The following is a 22,470-nucleotide window of genomic DNA, read 5'->3' on the forward strand; positions in this document are numbered from 1 at the left end:
AGTGCCTCCATCCCCAGGTTCAAACCCAATGTCCAAGTTCGGCACTCATTCCACTACACTAAGTTGACTTCTGTCTGATACTATTAATTATCTCTCCATGTCAAGACCTATTTCCCCAACTAGGCTGTGACCTGTCTGTGTATTACTCATACGTCTGCCTGGGAGAGCCTGCAATAGGTGCTAAGTACTAAGCTGCTGACTTTTTATCATAGAGAGTAGACAAGAAATATATAGTCCCTGTATAAGGAGAGTAACTTGCTCTAAAGACCATCAGGTAACAAGAATTCATCACAGAATGTGACAGATAGAAGGGTCAACATCAGAAGCCACAAGAGGGAACTTGGTCTGAAACAAGGGCCAAGGAAATAGAATTAGACAGCAGCCTAACCACTGGCTCACACTCTATCTCTTCCCCTCCTGGCAAAGAAAGCCCTAAACAGCCCTTTTAGCAAAAAGGACTGATTGGAAATTTTCTAAGTGAGGTCATCAATTCTCTTGGATCATTTAGCAAGGAAGCAGGTGTGAGGCTGGCTAGGCAAAATGTCTTGGCAAAGATGTCAACTCCTAAAAAACTAAACCAAAACCAAAAAAAAAAAAAAAGAAGACTCCAAATCCCCTGACAAGCTTCTTCCTTTTCCAAGACTCCCGGGGAGCAAAGTTTCAGCCATGTTAAAGAAAAATATATTGTAGACAAAAAAGAAGGCTGGCTGAGGCCTAAAGCATGTTGGGATGGGAGGGGGGAGGTCTTATTTGATGGAATGCACAGTTTTGGGTAAAATTTAAATGATTCATTTCTATTGTGTTTCAATTTTTGGAGATCCAACTGAAAGGACCTTAAAAGACCATGTAGTCCTACCCCCTCTTTTTATAGATTAGAAAATAAAGGTCCAGCTAAATTATTCAACTCACTCAAGACCACACAGATAACAAGTAGCTTTGATTTCCCATGCCAATGCTTCTTCCAATATACCATGCTGCCTCATCATCTGGGCACAGGAAGTACTTTCCTCACAATAACCCAATAAAATAGGTAGGGCCGGTATTAGTTTTCCCATTGTATAGATTAAGAAACTAAGCATGAGGCTAAATGACTTGCTATGTTCCCATAGCAAAAAAGTAATGAAGACAAAATTCAAACCCTGATCTGTATGTTTCAAGTCCAATGTGCTGGATCAAGGCTTCTTAAACTTTTCCCACTCGAGAACCCTTCTCACCTGAGAGATTTTTACGTGACCCCTGATATGGAGGTATATAAAATAGGCAGACATAATCTTTTACTGTTGCCAAATTTTTTGTGACCCCCACATTCAGTTACACTACCCCATATGGGGTCATGACCCCACAGTTTAAGAAGCTAGGTGCCAGACCTATGGTGTTAAGGATCCCTGCTGGTTGCATACTGATTTAGAAAACCATATGCTACCGTTATCCCTGTTCTATTGTATTTTTACTTATTTTGTTAAATATTTCCCAATTACATTTTAATCTGATTTGCACCCTGGGGAGTGTTTCCTGCAGCAGTGAGGCCTGCAGCCAGCCACATGTCTGACACCTCTGCACTGCATTTACTGTGTAATGAATGGAAGGTCATGTTGTGGTTTTTCCACAGACATTTCTCTGCCACTAGCAGTTCAGTTACCTGGAAAAGGATGTTCTTCCTTGAATTAGTCTGATAAGGGAAAGGAATCTTGAATAGGATTCCAATCTTGAATAAATCCCTGATTATCTATGTAACCCCTATAGAAGTTTTTGTTCATTTCCATTTAATGAAGCAACTACTATTTGCAATTGCCTCTGGTAAAACCAAGGAAATCTGAAAGTAAAAATTCTTTAGAGAAAAGAAAAGATGAGATTGCTCAGCCAGCACCATTAAAACATCTGGAATTAATTACCCCAGCTAGTAAAGGTCTCCAGAATTATTTTATTAATGGAAGAAAGAGAGGGAGGGAGGGAGGGGAAGGGGGGAGGAGAGAGAGAGAGAGAGAGAGAGAGAGAGAGAGAGAGAGAGAGAGAGAGAGAGAGAAAGAGAGAGAGAGAAAGAGAGAGAGAGAGAGAGAGAGAGAGAGAGAGAGAGAGAGAGAGAGAGAGACTGACTCTGAGAGAAAGAAAATAATTTACAAGCATCTAGTACAGGACAACAGCAAGGAGTTTTGTAAACAGACACTGGCTGGGCTCAGGGATTAGTCCTTGTCTAGAAGGAAGGGAGGCACCCCTGTCACGCCCCATCCAGCCTAGACTGAGGAAATCAGACCCTCATCCCAGTATCATCCCAAACAGATAAACTGCCCTTTATCTCTGAGAATTGAACAAGGACAGCCCGAGGACAGTGGGACTTAAAGTAGAGTGAGTGTGTGATCAGTAAACATTCATTCATTGAATTTAACTGAACCTGAAGGTCAGAAATAACAAACGGGACTTCTCTAAACTGACCCACATCATCCCCATCATTGAAAGAATCATGAACTGGAAGAAGCCCAGAAGGCCTGGTGCAGCAACTAAGGAAGAGAACTGCAGGATTAAAAGGAGAAAGCAGGATTGCAGCACTATAGACTTAACTTTTAAAGGGATCTCAGAGACCACTGAGTCAAATTCTCTCATTTTATAAATGAGATAACAGAGGTTATGGAGAAGTGAAGTGACCTGCCCAGGGTAACACAGCTATTAAGGGTATAAGGTGGGATTTGAACCCAGCCTTGCCTGCATCCAAGTACAGTATTCTACTCACTATTCGATGCTCTAAATTTCAGGATAAAACTGGAAGAAGAGGAAGATCCTGGAGCCATAGCAATGGAAGTCAGCTCACAAAGATTGAAGTAGGGAAATCTTTAGTTTCCAAGAGGGAACTTTTGGTAAAGTGGAGTGGGCTTTCCTTTCTCCAAGGGCCATTCAATTACTACTTCTGGGCCAGTGCATTCACCTATATCCCCCTCCCCCTCGTGTTGGGACTAACCCTGTAGGTGGGGTTTAGATTTCCCATTAGAGACAGAGATCAGCCCTGGCCAAAGACATGAGGAGAACCAATGCTCAGCACTAAGTCGACTTGGTTCCTGGCTTGTGTTTGATTATACCTCCGGTTCTGATTGCTGGGATCTTTCCTTGGTTCCTTGCGGGTTGGAACTCCTATCTAGGACTCTGCTTTCAGTCTTGAGTCCTACAACCCCCTCCATCCTTCTTTCAATGTTGCATCTCGCCTAAGGCAGAGTCCACAGATTTTGTGTGATTAGGTGTCCCCCACCCCTGCTCCACCCCTTGGGAGAAAGGGCCAATCCCTAACTGGAGTAGGATCCAAGATGAGATAAGAATAAGTGAAAATTGACAAGGCAGGCCACAAAGGCAGTCTGTAATACCGTGAAATCCAAAAGGAAGTAGGCAGATGAATCCCCACCGCTCAGGGGATTCCTAGAATAGGGCATCTCATTTCTTAGGCTGGACCATGGAACAGAAAACCCTTTGGCATCATCAAAAATGACACATACCTAAAATTATGCAAATTGGTGGGAAAACAGAACGCAACGTGCATGCAATTTCCAAGGACGTGTCTATCATGTAAAGCAAGATAAGACTGAACAGCCCTTCCATGCTACTCGAACATCGCCTGACCATTGACTGCCAGGGTCCTTCAAGCTCTGACACACCTGTGACTTAGAGTATAAGGAAAAGCTCAGGAGGTATCACCAGCAAACAGAGCTCTCACCTACACTGGGCCCCATTCTCTGAGATGCTCCGTGCTGCGACCTCAGGAAGCTTGATTTAACCCAAGGCACACATCTCCCAAGGGCACACATACATTCCAAAAGAGCACCAATCCATGCAGGGAAGGCCTCCCAGATAACCAGACTCCCCAGAGCTATGCTGGCTCTGCCCCAGTGAGGTCTCAGTTTTCACCTGCATCTTTGGTTCTTCTTCCCTCCAACAAAACTGGTCTTAGAGTTTAAGGAACAGTTTAGGGAATATCACCCCAGAGGTCTGGGCTTTCCTTCCTCGCTTTTATGGGCTGCTTACCAAGAGGCTCAGTGTTCAAGAGAAGATGATGGGGGCAGCTAGATGGTGCAGTGGATAGAGCACCAGCCCTGGATTCAGGAGGACCTGAGTTCAAATCCCGCCTTAGACACTTAACAATAACTAGCTGTGTGACCCTGGGCAAGTCATTTAACCCCAATTGCCTCACCAAAAAAAAAAAAAAATGTAAGAAAGAAAGAAGATGATGGCAGCAACAACTATGTACTTGCCCCACACAACAATCCCCATCTCTCATGCTCACTCTTTATCTCTCACCCCCTACTCAAAGATGGCTTCTTACGTCTGCTGGGATTACTGCTATCCAATGGTCTCCATATCTTGACAGGAGACACTTTTATCACTCAGAATCTGTTTGATGAGCAGACCCGTTCCCATGCCTGTTGCATATGCCCATCCCTAGTGGGAAATTGGGAAAAGAGCAATGCTTTCATCAGGGCACCAGACAGAGACCCTGGGTAAAGGCAGAGGCCTGGGGGAAAGAGAATACAAACATGGGGACCAAGATGCTTACTTCTCCTGACATTAGTAAATCAAGAAAAAGAATTTTATCATGCACTGAAACCCTGCCCAGGGATAAAGAAATAGAATGTATGGCCTCTTAAAGTTCTTGCCATTCCTAGATCTCGGGGCAGATGAGAAGATACCCCAAACAGCCCTCCTTGGATATATCCACCCAGATGAGACTGAAGTGATGATGGGGAAAGGGGAAGAGGAGAGGAGAAAGAAATAGAATGGGGGCAGCTAGATGGCATAGTGGATAGAGCACCGGCCCTGGAGTCAGGAGTACCTGAGTTCAAATCTGGCCTCAGACACTTAACACTTGCTAGCTGTGTGACCCTGGGCAAGTCACTTAACCCCAATTGCCTCACTAAAAAAAAAAAAAAAAAGAAATAGAATGGCCACTGCACTTAATATTGATCATTTGGGCCACACCTTCTGGACAGTTAGTTCCTTGCCTTTCATCAATTTCCTTAAAAAATTGCAATTTTAAGAGTCACAACAAGGCAAAATCCATTGAAAAAAAACCTCCTGTTTCACACCCAACGCACATAAACCAAGGAAAGGACAAGATTTGAGGCCAAGAAACTTAGCATTACATTTCATTGTTAGAAGCCATCTTTGGAGGAATTGCTCCTAACCCATCCCATCACTTTTACCACCACTTTTTAGGTGGAAGTTAAGTGACTCAATAGCGATGATATTAAGTAAGTGGCAGATGTAGACTTAGAATCCAGGTTTCCTCTCTCCTGGTCCAGGGTTCTTTACTTACTACATGGCATATTCCTAACAGTTTAATTCTGTCTATGTGGAAGAAGAAGCAATGACAAGGATCCCAATAGAGAAGAGGGAAGGGAATCAAAGAATCAGATGGGGGCAGCTAGGTGGCGCAATGGATAGAGCACCGGCCCTGGAGTCAGGAGGACCTGAATTCAAATCTAGCCTCAGACACTTAACACTTACTAGCTGTGTGACCCTGGGCAAGTCACTCAACCCCAATTGCCTCACCAAAAAAAAAAAAAAAAAGAATCAGATGGAGAGCTGGAAGGAACCCTAGAGATCATGTGCTTCAAACTCCCCCCCCCCCAATGAAATAACCAGAGACTCCAGGAAGTTATATGATTTGCCCCAAGTCACACAGGTCAGGAGCAGCTCAGGGCCTTACACCATTAGCACAATGCTCTGTTTCATATCCTGGACTTCATCAGCTTGGATGGTTTCTCCAGCCCCTTAAGAAGCCATGTGATGTGAAATGCTTAATGTGGAGTCAAGAAGAACTAGATTCAGGAGAACACAGTATACAGTAACAGAATGATCAACTGTGAAAGACTTCCCTACTCTGATCAAGACAATGATCCAAGCTGATTCCAAAGGATCCTGGATGAAAAATGCTCTCCCCCTCTGGAGAAAAAACTGAGGAACTCAGAGTCCAGATTGAAGCAGACTTTCCAAACTTTATTTTTATTATTTTATTTGTTTGTGGTTTTTTTTTTACAACATGGCTAATATGGAAGCATGTTTGGCATGACTTCCTATATAAATCAATATCAAATTGCTTGCCTTCTCAGGGAGGGGGAAAGGGCAGGAGGGAGAGAAAATTTGTTAAAAATTTTTTTACATGTAGCTGGGTAATTTTTACATATAATTGGGAAATACTGAACAAAATAGATTAAAATAATTATATATTTTTAAAAAGAAAACGTGGGTTCAAATCCTGTCTCTGGCACTAGCTAGGTAACCAGAGGCAAGCCATTTATCCTCCCTGAGCCTCCATTTCCTCATCTGTAAAATGGAGATCCTTCTAGCTCTAGAACTCTGATCCTGTCATCAGTTCTTCCCAAGTTGATCAGAGATGTTAGCACGGAACGCTTCTTTAAACAGGAGATAGAAACAGGTTTTAAAAAGGTGTGGAAATAAAGTCATCATCTCCAGGCCTGACAGGAAGCTGTGGAGTGAGTCAAACTCAGCATGTGGAATGGCAGCAAGATAAATACAGAACATGCTTTGGCCATCAGTCATCATCAGGTGATATAAGAGGAAACCAAGATGTTCTGGTATACTCAAAGCTGCTCACCATCTTTCCCGTTTTATTGTCTTTCCTGAGCTCTTGTAACAGGACAGATTCACTTCTATCCTCTCAAGGCAGTTAAAAAAAAAATTTTGGGGAGCATGAATAACCCTTGTGTTTTAATTTATATTGATTGCTTAAAAGCCTAGAGGTTTAGTTCTTGGCTTTCAAAGAAAACAGAACGCCCATTAATAGTACAATGGGATTAAAGGCAAATTGAAGGCCAGAAAGGTGCCTGCAGAATCCTTTAAACTGGAGACAGCTCCCTACCAATGCATTTGAGCAGTCAACCACATACCCTTGGCCCCCAGCGTTAGAGGACAGGTCACTGGCATATACCTTCAAAGAAAGTATTTGGAGAATGTCTGAAAGCAAGTGGAGGCTCTGGGACCCCTGAGATTGAGGTAATCTAACAGGTTCTCCCTTTGATAAGGCACTGTGATACGGAGGAAAGAGTAGTAGGTCGGGGATTTGTGGCTTTAAATAAGTCACTCTACTTATCTCACATTTCTCATCTTTAAAAGGTCCAGGCTGAGGGGCAGCTAGGTGGCGCAGTGGATAAAGCACTGGCCCTGAATTCAGGAGGACCTGAGTTCAAATCTGGCCTCAGACACTTGAAACTTACTAGCTGTGTGACCTTGGGCAAATCACTTAACCCTCATTGCTTCACAAAAAACAAAAACAAAACATAAGGTCCAGGCTGGACCAGAAGAGTACGGAAGCACAGGGTGAGAAGAACTGGGTAAATAACCCAGCACTAGCTCTGCCACTAAGTGACCTTAGTTAAGTCCCCTAAGCTCTTTGGGCTCCAAGATCCACATCTGTCAAAATGGGGATGATGATGAATGCACAGATTCTCAATGTTGGAAGGAACCTCTAAGGTTATGCAATCTGAACCTGATCAGAATCTTCTCTGAAGCATAAGTGGTCATTCACACTCACACTTGGACCCTCTAACCCTAATTTCTTTTGTCTTTGGGGGGGGGGGGGACAGGGCAATGAGAGTTAAATGACTTGCCCAGGATCACACAGTTAGTAGGTGTCAAGTGTCTGAGGCCGGATTTGAATTCAGATCCTCCTGAATCCAGGGCACTTGCTTTATCCACTGTGCCACCTAGCTGCCCCCCTCTAACTATATTTCAATAAATCAGTTTCCTTTGTAATCTGGTGTGTTTTATTTTATGCTTTTAAAAATGTCACTTGGTGGGGGCAGCTAGGTAGCGCAGTGGATAAAGCACCAGCCCTAAATTCAGGAGTACCTGAGTTCAAATCCCGCCTCAGACACCTACTAGCTGTGTGACCCTGGGCAAGTCACTTAACCCCCATTGCCCCGCAAAAAAAATTTAAATTAAATTAAATTAAAATGTCACTTGGAGAAGGGGGCCCATTGTTTTCACCAGATTACTCAAGGGGTCCACGAGACAACAAAGGGATAGAATTCCTCATACATTTCACCCTCTCTCATCTTCCAAATCAAGAAATAGACTCCCAGACAGGGACAGTAACTCACCAAAGCTCACACAAGTCATAAATCACAAAGACATGGGTTTGAACTATATATCTAGCCCTCCTTCTAACCTACCATGATGCCTGCCTGCCTGTGCCCTGCCTTAGGTCTTGATCTGTACAAGACAGGAGGGTGTGATAGGAGGAGAAACAAAAAATAGCAACCAAAATTTAAACATATCTTTCCTGCCTCCCCTTGCCCCAGGGGCTCCTTCTGTACTTCTGGGTCCTTCCCAGCCCATCAAAATGGAGTCTGCCTTTGAGATGTCACCTAGCACAGAGATCAACCCATGCTGTCATTTCTCATCTGGAAATAACCTCAAATCTGCCCTCGGCATTATACAAATACACTTCTGCATCCAGGCTGGAATGACACGTATATCAAAGGCATCTAAAAATAGATGCCCCCAAACACCCCGGTAAGCCAAGTGATTGTCTCCCTTCGATCATTTCCTTTCTGTTGTGTCTAGGTTTCTCATTAAAGTTTCAGTTCTTTTAAAATTTTTACTCCTGGGAACCAGACGCACGTGTACTAAAGTTTACTCCAAGCTATTTTAGGTAGTACTGGCTATAATTGGAGCTTCCAGAGAGACAACATTCCCTAGCCTCTGAAATCCGCAGTGATATGGTAGCTTTGGATGGGTCTCCTCTAACAAAGTACTCGTCTTAAATGGGGACCCAATGCCCAAAAGTGAAAATCTCTCCCTAGGATTGACTCCTTCTATATAGTTCAGGGGAAAGAACACTGCTTCTGACTCAGAGGATCTGGGCTTGAATATTCCTGCCTGGTTCTGTGAGAACTTGGGCAAGTAACTACCCTTCTTTGGGTCTATGTTTTCTCATCTGTAAAATGGGGAGATTGGACCAAATAATCTCTAAGGCCTCTGCCTGCTAAAGTTCTATATCTTTGGGAGGAAGAAATACCAAGAATGAAATATATAGGTCAACTGAGAGAAAAAACAGGTACCAGTCTGGCCTCCATGAAGTCTGAGCCCTGTTAATCCTTGAGAGAAATACCCACGTCCTCCTATCTGTGACCCTCAAAGCATCGAGCATGTCTCATCCCAAGCCGTGCTGGATGAAGAAGACAAGTAATTTCTTCAAACCAAAGGGCAGAGGGCCTTTGACTATATTCCAAAGCCAACATGACTAATTCTAGTCTGTTCTTCTTCCTCTCTGACAGAGCCATGAAGTATTAGAACTAGAAGGCGTCCGAGAGGCCACTTTGCCCAGTTGCCGCACGAAACTATTGACCAGGCCAGGACCCAAACTCTGGCCCTTTATGTTATACCAAGAATATTAAGGTACAAATTGTTCTGGGAGGAATAGCACACTCGGTCTCAACACCTTAGTCTTGCTGGGACTTGCAGATGTTTTCCTCCTTGTAGGAAAGTCCTGGAGTCTAGCAGACTCCAACATCAATCTCAGCGGGTATCAGAGGCCTAAGAATCACCCTGTAGGCTGAGCAGAGTTCAAATCCTGACTTTAACAATTACTTGACTACTTGTTCTCCAGTTGAGAGAGGGGCAGTATGGTAGAGTAGAAAGAGCACTGGCTTTGATGTCATGGGATCTGGGTTCAGATTCTATTCTGACACTTACTACCTATATGACCTTGCATAAGTGACTTAACCTCAGGCAGCTCATCTTTAAAATGAAGAGATGGTACAAGAGAGATGAACTTTGAGGTTCCTTCTGGCTTGAAATCTATGGTCCTATCATCTAGTCCATTGTCTTGTCACTGTGACCTTGGCCAAGCCGCTTAATTTCTCTGGGCCCCAATCTTCACATCTGTAAAATGGGGACGCTACCAGCATAAGATTGAGCAGCTAGGTGGTGCCATAGTGCATAGAGTGCCAGGCCTATTGTTAGGAAGATTCATCTTCCTGGGTTCAAATCCAGCCTCAGACACTTATTAGCTGTGTGACCCTGGGCAAGTCATTCAACCCTGCTTGCCTCAGTTTCCTCATCTGTAAAATGAGCTGGAGAAAGAAAAGGCAAAGTACTCCAGTATCTTTGCCAAGAAAACACCAAATGGGGTCACAAAGAGTCAGACACTACTAAAACCAACTGAATAAAAACTCAGCCCTTATCCACAAATATCTGAGTCTCGCATCATGGCATGGAGGTGGCCTTAATGACACACAAAATCAGCTGCATCCTATTAAAATGGAAAGAAGGGACAGCTTGTGTAATCTTTTCCAAGGATCAACTAATTTAAGTCGGAAGAGGTTCATCACCAAGTCGACCCCGGTATCACAAATATTTGGGCCACAGAAACTCATAAACTATTGCAGAAGGCGATACTTGGGATCTGGTGGCAGAAACGTATACAATGACAAACCAAGAACCCTTGGCATTTAGGAGTAATGCTGACCCTGCCACCCTCTCAGGAGAGTTGTGAGGCTCAAAGAAGATAGGGAGAGGCAGTGTATAATAATAAACAGAGCTGGATATAGTCTCAGAGTCATGAAGACCTGGGTTCAAATTTATGGAAACGTTTGCCAGTTGTATGACCTTTGGCAAATTAACCTCTCTGGACCTCAGTTTCCTCATCTGTAAAATGAGGGTGTTGGACTAGATGGTCTGTGATGTTCCCTCTAGCTCTAAATCTATGAATCTATGATGATAAGTCCAGCCTCTGACCCATACTATCTGGGTATGGTGACTTTGGACAAGTCACTTAACCTTCTCAGTTCCCCAGCCAACTCTCGACTGTAGAGGGAATTCTCTCTCTCTCTCTCTCTTTTTTTTAAAGTGAGGCAATTGGGGTTAAGTGACTTGCCCAGGGTCACACAGCTACTAAGTGTTAAGTGTCTGAAGCCAGATTTGAACTCAGGTACTCCTGACTCCGGGCCGGTGCTCTATCCACTGTGCCACCTAGCTGCCCCGAGGGAGTTCTCTAATCCTGAATTTCCTATACCCCTAAAATCATAGGTTCAACTGAAAAACAGACAGTCAGACAGAAAGGCAATATTGGCTATTGTTATTAGCAGCTTCAACAGGGAATTCTGAAAGTACTTCACTAACCTAAGAGCCTTACAGTTATCTTGAAGTCAGAGGTCTAGGAAAGAAAAAAGTAGAGTCCTCTAGATAACCTGAATGGGGTTATCTAGTCCATCTCTCTTGTCACTAATCCAGACACCAATCGAAAAGGTTGCCATGACCTCAAGCCCATCTCTTTCAAAATGGTGAGGTCAATCCCAGTGATGCCTGGCCTGTAAGCCACCTGAATATTTCTAGTAACAGCTTCACCTACCTCCTGCACGGATGCCCCTAAATCAATCCAGGCCCTCCCTCCTCTCCCCCGCCTCCTTCCCCAGGGCTGCCTCAGGTACCTGAAGGACCTCGAACCCTTCCTTTGTCAACTTTCTTTACTGAGCAGAACCCTGGAGGATGAAAGGCTCCTTTCAGTGATCAATGGAGAATATGAGCACTCAATAAAAGCAACAAGAGCACAACCCTAAGGCTAGGCCCTGCTGAGCTTCAAGTCTCTTCATTTCTCTGGGCCTCAGGTTCTCTCTTCCCACAAGCCCTGGTTTCCATCAAGACTTAGCTCATCCTCCCCACCTCAACACCACCCCAGGCCAAATTAGCCTGGATTTATTGTACGTGTACTCATCTGTGTATATGTTGTCTCCTGAAATAGAATTTAAACTCCTTGAGAATGGAGACGGACCCAGCACCTAGCACACAGATACCTAATGCCTATAGGTTTATCAGCTGATATTAACTAAAGAACATCCTTCTTCATGAGGAAGCATAAGTTGGTAGAAAGGGCTACCATTTGGGAGTCAAAGCTGAAGTACCCCCTTGGATGCCAATCTTGGAAGAAGATACTAGAACATCCAAGTTGAAGGGAATACTAATCTCAAATTTCTTTAGTTGATATAAGGGTAGCACAATAAAGGACATGAAGAGAATCGGGGGAGTAACATGATTAGAACCAGATTTTATAAATCCCTCTTTCTTTAGGGACTCTTCCCTGCCCAATTCCCATAGCCCACAGGTCCCTCTCTCCCCCACACACTCCTAGAAATGGACACACGAGCCTGAGTCTGGGGAATGGATCTTTATCTCTGATTAGAACTCCTGCTAACTGGTGACCAAACACCTCAGTCAATTTCTTTGCCCTAACACCACCACTCTGCCTCCAGCAAAGGGTCTAAAAACAAACACTGGTTTGTTCCTAATCTGGGGCATGATTAGCTTGTCAGTGGCGTACAACAAACATTTATTTTATTTTCCAGTTACACGTAAGGGTAGTTTTCAACATTCATTTCCATAAGATTTAGAGTTCCAAATTTTTCTCCCTCCCTCCCTTGCCTCCCCCCTCCACAAGATCGCAATCAGGTTATATATGTACAATCCACAAGTGTTCTTTTTATCAGTTCTTTCTATGGGGGTGCATAATAAGCCTCCTTGGGATTGTCTTGGATCATTGCACTGCTGAGAGTAGTTAAGTCATTCACAATTACTCACTGAACAATACTGCTGTCACTACCCACGATGTCCTCCCAGCTCTGCTCACTTCACTATACATTGATGTTCATTAGTCTTTCAAGGTTTTTTGGGGATCATCCTATTTGTCATTTCCTGTAGTACAAGACCATTCCACTACAATCATATAACACAGTTTTTTCTATCATTCCTCAATTGATGGACATTCCCTTGATTCTCAATTCTTAGCCTCCACCAAGAGTTGCTATAAATATTTTTTGTACAATTTTCCCCCCTTTTCTCTTTTTCATTGATTACTATTGTTAACTGTTTCCCTTCCATCCTATTCCCTTCCCCATGACTATTCTATTATCCATCTTCTTTCATCCTATCACTCTTCAAAAGGGATTTGCTTCTGTCCGTCCCCTCCCCCACTCTGCCCTTCCTTCTTTTGCCCCTCTCTCTTTATCCCCTTCCCCTCCTATTTTCCTACAGGGTTAGAGAGATTATTCCACCCAATTGAGTGTGTACATTATTCCCTCCTTGAGCCAATTCTAATGAGATTGAGGTCTTTGAGACACTGAATTGACTTTTAATAAATGTAGTTAAAAGAAATTTTGGTATACTCTTTTTTTGGGAGGCAATCAAGGTTAAGTGACTTGCCCAGGGTCACACAGCTTGTAAATCTCAGTTCAGGGCTGGTGCTCTATCCACTGGGCTCCCTAGCTGTCCCAATTTTGGTATACTCTTGAAGAAGAAAAAAATAATCTATTTTATTTCTCATGTGCATAGGTATGAATTTCTATTGTTGTTGTTGTCTTTTGTTCTCAAAGAGAACAATGACAAGTCATGATTTGCAATGAATTGGAATAAGTAAGGAAGGGCTATGCAAAGTCACCTGCCTCACTCTCTTCTCCAAAGCCATCCTAGTCCAGTGGCAAGATATATTATCAGGATGACTGCGGATAGCCCCAGATGTTTAAGGCAATTGGGGTTAAGTGACTTGCCCAGGGTCACACAGCTACTAACCGTCTCCTCCCAACTTCAGGGCCAGGGCTTTATCCACTGAGCCACCTAGCTGCCCCATGAATTTATATGTTTTCATATTGAACAGGGGATGTGGAAAGATTTCCTTAAAAGCTAAGAGGAACAGGGATCAGAAAGGTTAGGGACCCCTACTTTAAGGGAACTAGTTAGTAAGTCTTCAATAAGGATTTATTAAATTACCTTCTAGCCAGCCACACTGCAAAGTGCCAGGGAAAGAAAGAAAAGCAAAGAGAAGATCCCTGCCTTCAGCGAGCTCACCATCCAATGGAAGAGACAGCACACAAATCACTGTGTGCAGAATGCATCGAGGCTAAGATTCTAAGACTGGAAGGAAGTTACTGGAGGAAGCATGGTGGGGAGGGTCGGGCTTCCTGAAGAAAATGGGATTTGAGTTGAGTCTTGAAGGAAGCAGAAGAGATGAAGAGGGAAAGCATTCTAGGCCTGAAGGACAGCCTGGGCAAAGAGATGTGGGTGTGAGGAACAGCAAGCAGGACAGTGTTCCTGGAGCATGTGAAGGGGAGGAAAGCGTAAGAAGACTGGAAAGGGAGGAAGAAGCCTGGGAATTCTGAATTCTTTTTATAATGGGAATTATAAAATGCAGGGGAACCTTTTAGGGATGGTTTTTAAACCAGCCTTCCTTGAGTGCTTGGCCCATAAAATAAGTATCAGCAAGGTCTGAGAAGCGTTCTACTCCATTGCCCCCCACCCCCATCACTAAAAATCCATAGACTCCTGGGGATCCCCAGAGAACATCCGAGACTCTAGTGCTGCACAGACAAAGCCAGGATGAGGTATGAATGAAGATGATTCTTAAAATGATCAATCGAGCCAGGCAGCCACCAAGAACCAGGGCACCGAGCAGGAAACCACAGGATGCACTCACCTCACCACGGGCTCAGGGATGGCCTCTGTGCCTGCTGGCACCTGCACACCTTTCTCCCACTCCTGCCGCCAGGGATCTGCCAGGATATAGTACTCATCCGGGCTGAGTTGATACGAGTCCGGGATTTTCATGGCTGTGATCAGGTCCGTCCGGAACACCTGGACAAAGAGGTAGAAAAGGAAACAGCTTGAAACTGAGCCAGGGAAAAGAACAGTGGGATCATAATCAACTGATAAACATTTATTATGCTCTTACTGTGTAGCCAAGCAATGTGCTAAGTAAGCACTGAGGATACAAAAAAGGGGCAGAGTCCCTGCCCTCAAGGAGATTAAAATCTAATGGATTTAAAGTTGAAAGGAACCTTTGAGACCATCCAGGTCACCCTCTTCATTTTAAATTTTTTTTGGGGGGTGAGGTAATTGGGGTTAAGTGACTTGCCCAGGGTCACACAGCTAGTGTCAAGTGTCTGAGGTAAAATTTGAACTCATGTCCTTCTGAATCCAGGGTTGGTGCTTTATCTACTGCACCACCTAGCTGCCTCTCCACCCCCTTCATTTTACAGATGAGGGGACACAGAGACTTCCCCATGCTATATCTGAGGTAGGATTTGAACACAGATTCAGTGCCCTATCCACTAAGCACTTACTATGTAAAGACACAAGAATGCACAGAAAAAAGTTTAGAAGGAAGCACAAAGACAGCAGGTTTAAAAGCAACATGTGAAATTTATTCTATACCTTTTTTTTTAAGTGAGGCAACTGAGGTTAAGTGACTTGCCCAGGGTCACACAGCTAATAATTGTTAAGTGTCTGAGGCCGGATTTGAACTCAGGTCCTCCTGACTCCAGGGCCGATGCTCTATCCACTGCGCCACTTAGCTGCCCCTATTCTATACCTTTAAAAAAAACACACAAGCAGAATGAAATGTTCCAATGGCATGATGTGGCTTCCCCGCTTATCTCTCTCTCTCTTTTTTTTTATTATGTGTTTTTTTTTTTTGGTGAGGCAATTGGGGTTAAGTGACTTGCCCAGGGTCACACAGCTAGTAAGTGTCAAGTTTCTGAGATCAGACTTGAACTCAGGTCCTCCTGACTCCAGGGCTGATGCTCTATCCACTGCGCCACCTAGCTGCCCCCCACTTATCTCTCTTAACCATTTCTCTTTCTATTTTTGTCTTCCCAGATACCGTGGTTGCCACCTCGGTTATTTTGGGAGTCACCTGAGGCATAATAAATTCTGTTCCAGCCCCTTAAAAGGAGAGAGAGAGAGAGAGAGAGAGAGAGAGAGAGAGAGAGAGAGCGATGTGGGAGCTAATGGTGGTAGTAAAAAGAGAACAAGCCTGGGGTCAAGAACACCTAGGTTCAAGACCCAAGACATGACCTGTGGCCTTGGGCAAAGTCACCTGACCCACCTGGTTTCCCAGACATCCCTTAGTCTCCCAGGGCATTCTCTCAGACTTTAAGTGGCATCTCAAGTACTTGTAAACTAGATTTTCTCACAAGGAATTAGAGAGAGAAATCAAAAGATTAAGTGATACACGGTCCCTGCTGCTTTCTGGGAGCTCATGGAGGGTCAAAGGATCAGAGAAAAAAGAATCACTTCAATACAGTGAGAAGCAGCTCAGTGAGTTTTGGTTTTCTGGAAAGACTGAGAAATCTAAAAACATACCTTTTCCTTGGTTTTTGAAAATAGGGAGAATAAAATCTGCCTGATAAATGAAATAAATAATAAGATGTTCACAGGCAAAGAGATACCATAGAATATCATTACCCTTCCCATTTTGTGGCATTTTTGAAATTCAGTATTTTTGTGTTTGGGTGAGCCTTAGAAAATATTTTGCATTTTTAAGAGATGATGAACATAAGAGAAAAAGTTTGTGTTATACTTGAAAGAATATTGTATTTGTAATGAGAAGACTTGGGTAAGAATCTTGCTTGGCTCCACCACTAGATCAGGGAGTGTGTGACCTTGAGCAAGCCACCTCTTTGAGCCTATGGGAGAACTGATATCTACTGGGAATCCTTTCAGGTAATCTAGGCTAATATTTTTTTCCCATAGAAGGGAAGGAAGCAATCCCTGAGATTTGATTGGTCTCGTTGCCTGAGGCAGCTTGGTAGAACACTGGGCCTTGAGTCAGAAAGACCTGAGTTCAAATCTAGCCTCAGACACTTACTAGCCATGTCACCTAGGGACAGTTATTTAACCCTTGTTTGCCTCAGTTTCCTCAATTCTAAAATGAGGAAAATAATAACACCTATCTCCCAGGGGTGTTGTGAAGATCAAATGAGATATTTGTAAAGTGCTTAGCACTTGTGCCTGGCACAAGTTAATTAATAAATGCTAGTTTCCTTCCTTCCTCCTGGGGCTTCCTGGACACCTAAAAGGCTAGACTGTGAGGAATCAATTTCCCTCAGACTTGTTGGATATGCCACTGATGAACAACTAACCATATTGTACCTTGCTGATCAGACAGGGTTCTGGATGAAAAAAAGAGGGGTCGGTCATGTTGACCCAAAGCAATGCTGTATCCTTGCTGAGTATCCTTTCTATGGCCCAGTAAACCTCTTTTTGTTCACTGTGAGATGAGCTTTGAGTATTTTATTTAATTCGAATGTCAACCAGTTTCAGTAGGGCCTGCCCAATGAATAAAGATTGGCTGAACAAACTGTAACTTATGAAGACTTTTGTTGCTGTTCAGTTGTTTTAGTTGTGTCCGACTATGTTTTGTTTTTCCACCCCCCCCCCCAGCAATTAGGGTTAAGTGACTTGCCCAGGGTCACACAGCTAGTGTCAAGTGTCTTGAGGCCGGATTTGAACTCAGGTCCTTCTGAATCCAAGGCCAGTGCTTTATCCACTGGGCCACCTAGCTGCCCCCTTGAGTCTGACTCTTTGTAATCTCATTTAGGTGGGGTTCTTTGGGCAAAGATACTGGAATGGTTTGCTATTTCCTTCTCAAGCTCATTTTACAGAGGAAGGAACCAAGGCAAACAGGGATAAGTGACTTGCCCAGGGTCACATAGCTCGTAAGTATCTGAATCTGGATTTGAACTCAGGTCTTCCTGACTCTAGGGCCGTCACTTTCTCCATTGTGACACCTAGCTTCCTGCCCTAAGAATATCATGGAATACTACTGTGCAGTAAGAAATGACAAATATACAAGGAATTCAGAAAAATTCAGGAAAATTTATATGCACTGATGCAATGAATGAACAAAACCAGAAACACGATTTATACTATGACTACAATTGTGTAAATGAAAACATTATCAAAAGGAAGCCAAACTCAAGGTGACTGTAAACACCATTATCCGTCCCAGGGAACAAATAATGAAACATGTTTCCCTTCATATGTCAGAGAAGCAGGAGACCACACATTTTCAGAGAATATTGTATATCCTGTCTGATGCAATGTTGTTGTAGTTTGGTTTTTTTTTTGAGGGGGTGGGGATTCTTAATTACTTTTTTTTGTTACAAGGGAAGGGTCAATTGGGGGTGTAGGCATATCCAGGAGTGGCTGTGCTATTAAAATAAAACAGGAATAAAACAAGTTTGGAGTTTTTTGGGAAGTTTTTAATACGGCTCTCAAAACTGGGCATAGTATTCCAGATGCAGTTTAACTAGGGCCGAGTACAGCAGGCCTCTTTCCTCCCTTTGTCTCCTGCTTTTCCCTTCTAGAACAAAGTCTAGGGTTTTATTAATTTGGGGGGCTGCTTTTAGGTCATAGATACCCCTACACATTCTTTCACCCAGGCAGGCTACTAGCCAGGACTTCTTGATCCTGTACTTGTAAAGTTGATTTTATGAACCTGAGTGCAGAACTCTACATTTATCCCTACTGAACCCCATTTTCCTAGATCCAGCCCACACTATTACCTTGGTGAGACCTTTTTGGATTTTTTCATTCGCTAAGTTTGCCAGTCCTTGAAGCTTCAGGCCTTCCAGAAATCTGACAAGCCTCTGTGGCTTTATCCGAGTTATTAATAAAAATGTTTTGATCAGAGGGCTTATGGACAGATCCCTGGAGAACTCTACAACCCCAACTCTTAATGACTGCTCTCTAAGTCTGGTCCTTCAGTCATTACTAAATTATCTGGCCTGCATTCCTCTATCTTGCCTACAAGAATAGCATAAGAAACTTTTTTAAATGTTTTGCTGAAATCCAAATATCTTATGTCTACAGCATGCCCCTGTACTAGTATAATTTCCTTGGGAGGAAGGGAAAGTGGGTGAGATTGGCTAGATCCATACTTGAAATTCAGAGTCTTAGTTTTTTTTCTCTCAAAGGGGGAGGACGGCTGAAGGAAGAGCAACACTAGACAATCTTTAAAGGTCCTTGCAGCTCTAAGACACTGTAATTCTGTCACAAGTTCAGTCAGCAAAAGCTCTCTCATGTTCATTCTGAAAAGTTTAAAATTATCAGCTTAAATGAAGTCTTTACTTTTATCCATTTCCCATTTCTCAGCATGAACAACTTGTTTAAAAAGATTGGACTGGGCTGCTGTAATCTGCATGCAGTGCCTTTCTCTCATCTTCACCATTTTTTTTTTCCTAATTCAATGTTAATTTTGACCTTTGCGCTAGCCAGTTATCTTGGATTTTGAAATGATTCCCGTATCTTCGGTTAGCTGATTCTTGTCTGTTAAGATACAGCCCATTTTTGGGAAAGTTCAGAGTTTGCCATTTGCAATTGCTCCAGCCTTTTGAAAAAAACATGTAGAGAACAAAAAAGAGGGCCAAAAGGAATCACAGACAAGTGGGACAGCTTTGAAAGTTACATGCTGAATTTATTATATACTTAAAAAGAAAAGCAAACTCTACATAAGAAAGATTAGTACAATTCTGTGTTCTATTTTGTATGTGGGCATGGTCATTTTAGTTGATGTTTAAGTATGGAATAAAAAAATAAAATTCACTTTCAACATTTTTCAATTCTCTTCTTCAGGAAAATATTAGTTTCAGGCATCTGAGCATTACAGAAGTCTTTGGTCTTTCATCTCTTTATCCCAAACCAAATATTTTAACCTTTTAAAAATTGTTATCCTCTGATACACTTTCACATCAGAGGGACATATCAAGCAATGTACAAGTTTTGCCTAGGTTCTTGTCAGGCTCTTTTTACAATTTTTCTTACATCTACCTTGGCAACCTATGTTGGTGCATTCATTTCAGCTCTGTTCATAGTAGTTTCCTTGCATGAATACTTCAAGATGAGATGACCAACTGTCCCATAGAATGAAGTTCTTCTTTGTCTTTGTCTATGAAAACAACCCTGCCCACTCCTCTACTGGCTTCTTGGATAAGCCTGTGACCTATCCTTTCATTTATTAGGAACTGCTTTCAGGTTTTGTATATAGCAAAAATGTCTGCAAAGATAATTTAGTTCCTCTATTTGAGTATCAGTTGTCATCGGATAAAGATGTCTTATTTAAGAATAAAAAAAAATTTTTTTAATTAAAAAATTTTTAAAAAGAAAAAAAAAATGAAGCTAACATGTGTAGATGTGCCTGTGAATTACAGGTGGTTCTGAATGACCTCTGCCCCCTGTTCTGGCATTTTGCCAACTACTACGGAAATAGAAGGTTATCCAGGATCAAGGGCCATTATGCTTATTTATCTGCTTCATGGATTGCAATGTCCAACTTAGTATGGATGAGGCTCTCCACCCTCAGTTCTCAAACAATGTGTTTTGCTTCATGCATTTCTAGCTTGGCAGAACTTATCACAGCCTGTACTCTGTCTGCTGGCCCATTTTTGGAACTTAATCATCTCCGTGCTACAATGTGACTTTTGACAAGGTAGACTGGTTATTGTCATTTCTTAGAGAAGCCTGACAATGCAAAACAAGGGTCATAGCGAGGAGGCCATAAGAGCCCAGAAGTGGAATCAGCCAGCAAATACTTGACCTTCTTGCCAATTACAATGCTGGTTTGGAGTTCAAGATGAACTGCAAAACATTTCAGATTCTTAACAGAAAATCCTGGGTAGCACTGTCTAGAAACAGTGAAAAACACTGGGAGAGGTGGGGGAAAAGCTTGCAGAAAACCTTGCATAGTCTTTGAAACTCTAGGGCACCTCTATGCAACAATAAAAACTGTGCAGATAAAGACTAACTAAAAAAACACCAACTTTGATTATCAAAATTTCTTGGATATTTAACCTTTAACTTATGTAAAATAGTCACCCAATTCAGGTCATCCTAAGAGTGTTTATACATAAAATTCCCCCCAACTCACAGATGGATTTGAGGCCCTTTGGCTACTCTCAACATGGTTTGGCCCACTGGCCAAGACAGTTCTGCCAGGGTGTGGCCACTTTTTGGAGCCACAGGTAAGAGTCAAGTGACAGGTGGACACCAAAGGTGGGTGAACAGCACTGAAAGGGTTCAGCAAGTCTTCTCACCAGAGATACTAATCCTCCTTGAACACTCCATAAACACCAGTGATGACACCTTGGGTGTTATCTTTTTTTTTTTAATTTTTTATTTATAATTTTCTCCAAGTTACATGTAAAAAAAAAAAGAAAAAAACCAAATTTTTTCACATTGATTTTTAAAAACTTTGTGTTCTAAATTTTCTTCCTCCCTCCCTCCTCGACCCTCCCTATGCAATACCTTGAGTAATATCTTGACTTGCATATGAATTTGTCTTAAGTAAGGCAGAGTTGCACAGTTGTCAGCCTCACTCTTTCTTTCCGAGTCATCAGTGTCCAGTGGCAAGACAGAAGTCAAGAAGACCAGTAATAGCTTGGAATGCATTGAATGATCTAGGCATGATCTAAGACTGACTAAGCTCTGAGCACTCTGTTGCTCCCGCTTCAGTCACTTTCATGGCTGGAATAAGATTGTTTTCATCTGTCCCTTCCACTGGGAGAAGTCTTCACATGCTTAGGTAGATATCCTCCTAACTCATGAATGGGTTTGTGTACCCCAGCATGTATAGACTTCTCCCAGTAGAATGAGGAGACAGGAGCAACCTTGTTCCAATGGCCATGAAGGCAGCTAAACCAGGAGCTGTGGAGCACTCAGAACTTGGCCAGTCTTAGATAACACCAAAGTCATCCGCTGATCCCACACCATAACCAGTCATCTGGACTTCTATCTTGCCACTGGACACCAAGGACTCTGGAAGAGAGAATAAGCCTGACAACTCTGTGCAATTCTGCTTCATTTAAGTAAAATTCATATGCAAGTCAAGACGTCACCCATCATCTACTACTTTATCCACCCTTAGGTTCTGGATCCACAGCAGGTGTGGATACACTGGGAGCTACAGTCACAACCCTGCACATAGGCAGTCCAGGGTACTGAGTCATCTTCTCGCTGTACTGAAGCAGCAGTGGGATTTGGCAGCACCCTGGGTGTCTGAACAGCCCTTTTAAAGACTGCACTGCTCACCTCCTGACGGGAGAAAAGAGCTAGAAAGGGTACCCTAAAAATTGTGTGTCCCTGACACCTATCAGATTGGCTAAAATGACAAAAAAGGAAAATAATAAATGTTGGAGAAGCTGTGGAAAAACTGGAACACTAATGCATTGTTGGTGGAGCTGTGAACTGATCCAACCATTCTGGAAAGCAATTTGGAATTATGCCCAAAGGGCCATAAAGCTGTGCATACCCTTTGATCCAACAATACCACTTTTGGGTCTTTTTCCCAAAGAGATCATGGAAAGGGGGAAAGGACCCACATGTACAAAAATATTCATAGCTGCTCTTTACATGGTGGCAAGGAATTGGAAGTTGAGGGGATGCCCATCAATTGGGGAATGGCTAGACAAGTTGTGGTCTATGAATACAATGGAATACTATTGTGCTGTAAGAAACAATGAGCAGGAGTTCAGAGAAACCTGGAGGGTCTTGCGTGGGCTTATGATGAGTGAGATGAGCAGAACCAGAAGAGCATCGTACACAGTATCATCAACATTGTGTGTTGATCTACTGTGATGGACTGTATTCTTCTCACCAGTGCAATGGTACAGAAGAGTTCCAGGGGACTCATGATGGAAGAAGATCTCC

At 42.9% G+C, this 22,470-nt stretch overlaps 1 protein-coding gene across 8 annotated transcripts in view; it reads right to left on the reverse strand.

Moving 5' to 3' along the window:
- JADE2 (jade family PHD finger 2) overlaps nt 1–22,470 on the reverse strand; it is a 210,288-nt gene that overhangs the window by 113,044 nt on the left and 74,774 nt on the right. For all 8 annotated transcript variants that reach the window (XM_043983149.1, XM_043983153.1, XM_043983148.1 and 5 more), the window contains one exon: nt 14,462–14,619. In XM_043983149.1, coding sequence (XP_043839084.1) covers nt 14,462–14,619 — 158 coding nt within the window. The remainder of the gene's footprint in view (nt 1–14,461; nt 14,620–22,470) is intronic.

This window comes from Dromiciops gliroides, chromosome 2, assembly GCF_019393635.1.
Source record: "Dromiciops gliroides isolate mDroGli1 chromosome 2, mDroGli1.pri, whole genome shotgun sequence".
NCBI lineage: Eukaryota > Metazoa > Chordata > Mammalia > Microbiotheria > Microbiotheriidae > Dromiciops > Dromiciops gliroides.